Source organism: Diabrotica virgifera, chromosome 1 (assembly GCF_917563875.1).
Source record: "Diabrotica virgifera virgifera chromosome 1, PGI_DIABVI_V3a".
Taxonomy (NCBI): Eukaryota; Metazoa; Arthropoda; class Insecta; order Coleoptera; family Chrysomelidae; genus Diabrotica; species Diabrotica virgifera.
Genome location: NC_065443.1, coordinates 282039245 through 282043276, shown reverse-complemented (window position 1 = coordinate 282043276; position 4032 = coordinate 282039245). Strand labels below are relative to the sequence as shown.

Sequence of the window (4032 nt, the reverse complement as noted above, 5' to 3'; positions counted from 1 at the left end):
TAAAATAACCAAAAAATTAAGCACTTTTCTGGGAAAACTCATTACAACTTCTTTAAAGTGTTTAAAAAGAGCTTTATTTTTTATTTTTAAAAAAGTTTCTAGCAACAAGTACAAGCAACATTTTCTTGCTAAAAAAAATTAATTAATTAAATTAATCGTTACCGTTTTACCATTTACTTTATAATATACAATGTATTGTTTATATTATGATCTGTATCAGTTTAAAGTGCTTATTTTTGAAAATATTTGGCTTTAAAGTAATTTTTTTTAATCTTGCTAAATTCCTCTTTTTCAAATAACTTAAAAATCATTACTGGTAACAAAAATCTAAAGCAGTAAAAAAATGTAGGTTTTGCTTTTCTGAATATTTTGAATTTTTTGTTTTCCTGTAAGACAAAAATTGCTTAAGATATGGCTGTTCAAAATTTGTATACACTCCTGATTAGTTACTCGTTCAAGCCCTTTTAACTACAGCCTTTTCAAAGATAAGCACTTTGAACCGATGAAGCTTTAATATAAACAATACATAAGTAAAGGAAATTTTGGTAAAGCGATAACAATTAATTTCATTTGGGATGCTAATCGCCCCCTAAATTAGGGGTGCTTTTCACGATTTTTTTTTTACCAAAAAAAGGGACGAACATCATTTTTTAAGCGTAACTTACATTTGGTGTTAAAAAAAACTTAAAAAAAAAACAAAAATATAGCTTCTTCAACACTTTAAAAAGTTTATAATGAGTTTTCCTTGATAAGTGCGTGAATTTTTGGTTATTTCACGTTAAGATGTTCGATTTGTAATTTGACTAAAAAGAACCTCCATTTCATTAGCTGCAACTCTGCTTCTACTGGGTCTCCAGACTTCAAATATAGGTACTTACACCATTTTTTCACTTTTTTATAAGCTATATTTTTTTCGATAAAATACTTACTATTTGAGGTATTTGCAAAAATCCGTCTACAAACGTTTTTTTTTTTTGTTGAAAAATGAACATATTTCATTTACTCGGAAGTAACTTGAAAAATATTAAAACGTATTGACTTAGTGAAAAAACTTTATAGAACAAAAGTTGTTTAAAATAATTTGTCATTTTATTCAATTCCGGAATTTTTATATGTTTGTTCACCTCCGAGAAGGGGTGAAACTCACATTCAGGGCAAAAGAACACATCGGGACAGTATCACTTTTTCTATGACATGTTAGCTGTGTGTATGCGAAATGTCATGTCAATCCAAGCGGTACTTTAAAATTCGAAGGTTTTACAATATTTTACCTTGAGTATTATAGTCATATTTATAATAAATATGACTTCACAAATTCAGTTTTTTGGTTCACTTCAAGCAATTACCTACCTTCAAAAAATAAATAAAAAACATAATACAAAATGCCTTAAGGGGCGCCAAAATCATTTTCTGCACACAGGCGCCAGTAAACCTTACGGGGGCCCTGGAGGTAATATCCTATTTTTGCCCTCACTGACTGGCGTATGATGCTTTTGAAGTATTTTCTATAAACAAACTTATTGCGTGGATAATGCTAAAGCATATATTCAACTATTTTGTATAAGCCAATTTCAAACTTGTTAAATAAATATGAAACAAACTAGATTGAAGATAAGAGAATTAAGTGGGTAATACGATCATAATATAGTACGAATAAACAGTCTACTTCAGTTGTAACAATAATATCCTAGAAGTAAAAAGCATGAATATCAATACTGTTAAAACATTACTAAAAATTTTGCCTGAAGAGCTTTATGTTCAAGAACAAAAAAGAGTGAATTCGAAAAATTCTGTCGATTTAAAAATTTTGTGCAGCCTATTAAAACAAAAAGGCCATGGTATTGATATGACGATAGTGGAAAATTTCTTAAAAACAAAAACCATCGAAGACAACAAACGGGAAAATGACAGAGTGAGGCAAGTAATTTTCAAATGTTTAACAGTTATATTTCAAAAAACAAATCAAGACGAGAGGTTCCATCATTTCCATGAACTTTTACAACTCATCTACCATAACATCAGTCAAAAATTGTTAGAACTAAAAGCAGTAGAGTCTCTGATAACTGAAGAAGAATATAAGAAGATAGTAAGGTACTTAATTCCTTTCGTAAAATTAGAAATAATATTAGAAATTTTCGCTACAAAGGATAGAAGTCTAAGTTACTCTAAAGATGTGATAGTTTTGATTGAAGAGTTGGTAGAGTATTTGAAACAACCGTTTCTTTTACGGGAAGACGTCTATGAGATCGCGAAAAACACATTACCTGATACTGATAACAATTCCAAAGTTACAGGATACCGTTTAAAAACAATGAAGGACTGTGAAGGGTATTTAAGTGAATATGCTAAACTAGAAATCTCGATTGATAAAAAATGTGTCTATAGGTATTTTATTAAATTCCTACCGAAGAAACCAAATAATCTACATGAAGTTCTCACCAAACCTTCATTCAACAAAGAGCTTTTATTTTACAAAGTGTTCATTCCAACGTTAAAGCAACTGGGTGTAGTTCATTTGGACTTCTTGCCTGAATGTTCTATGGTGGGTGAAGACTTTATTGTATTAAAAGATCTTGCAGTTGAAGGGTACTCTTCTATTGACACATGTTGCTATGAGTATAATCACTTATTATTAGCTATTAGACAGCTGGCAAAAATGCATTCCTTGTCTATCATTTTTGAAGAAAAAATAAGCCGAATACTCGGCGAAAAGGTAGAAATAGACCAATGCTTTCCAGGTGTGGTGATTGAGAGTCAGTTTCTTCGACATGAGTTAACAGAAGCCCACATTCACCATGCTGCGTGTGTTTTGAAGAGATATCCACATTTAGTTATTAAGAGTACTTCCTTAGAAGAACTTAAAAACAAGGCTGTTAAAAAGCTCAGTGAAATCTACGAGGTTGTAACAAAATCTAGACAGTACAGGAACGTTATAACCCATGGTGATTTATGGACCACCAACCTGTTTTACAAGACTAACTCAAATAAGCAGCTAGAACACTGCGTTCTTCTAGATTACCAGTTGATGAGGTATGGTCCGCAAGCGTTAGATATACTAATGCTATTACATGTAAATTCTACAAAAGAAGTTAGGCAACAACACACGCAAGATTTTCTCCATTTCTACTATTCCGCGCTCACGTCTATCTTACACAATTTTGATATCGATCTAGAAAAAATATCTCCCTTTAGTGATCTAGTGCAGAGTGTTCAGGAGTTAAAACTGTTTGGAGTATTTGTAGGCACATTCTTTAACAATTTTGTAAGTTTACCCAAAGAAAAGTTCCACGAAATTTTAAAGGATCCCAATATTGACTTCTGGTGCAACCACATACAGAGAGAAGAAGCTATTCAATCACTTTGGAATGAGGTAGATCCAGTGTGGAAGAAAAAAATCGAAGAAAATGCTGAAGACCTGGTTGAACTATGTGAGAAGATATAAAATATTATGTATTTACTTTCTTCTTCTTCAGGTGCCATCTCCGCTACGGAGGTTGGCAATCATCATAGCTATTTTAATTTTTGAGGCAGTAGCTCTAAATAGTTGTTTTGAGCTGCATCCAAACCATTCTCTCAGGTTCTTCAGCCATGAAATTCGTCTTCTGCCGATGCTTCTTCTGCCATCTATCTTTCCCTGCATTATGAGTCGCAGGATGCCATACTTCTCGCCCCGCATCACATGTCCGAGGTACTGTAGTTTTCTTTCTTTAATTGTCAGTTCAACTTCCTTCTCTTTACCTATTCTTCTCAGTACTTCATTGTTCGTAACTCTATCTACCCAGGAAACCCTCATAATTCTTCTATACGTCCACATTTCAAAGGCGTTAAGTCGTCTCATTGTCTCTACATTTAACGTCCATGATTCCAGTCCATAGTATAGTACACTATATACGTAGCATTTTGTTAGGCGTACTTTAAGAGCTAATGTTAAATCTTTACTACATAGGACCTTTTTCATTTTCATAAAATTAGAACGTGCTTTCTCGATTCTGACTTTGATTTCTGCAGTGTAGTCATTATTTTCGGTTATAA

General features: G+C 32.4%; 1 protein-coding gene across 1 annotated transcript; it reads left to right on the top strand.

Annotated features, from left to right (window-relative positions):
* The first annotated feature begins 1660 nt into the window (after positions 1-1660).
* Positions 1661-3804, top strand: LOC114327344 (uncharacterized). The gene has a single exon (XM_028275932.2). It carries the CDS (start codon positions 1703-1705, stop codon positions 3440-3442), a length of 1740 nt encoding a protein of 579 aa, XP_028131733.2. The 5' UTR covers positions 1661-1702; the 3' UTR covers positions 3443-3804.
* Positions 3805-4032: the final 228 nt, after the last annotated feature.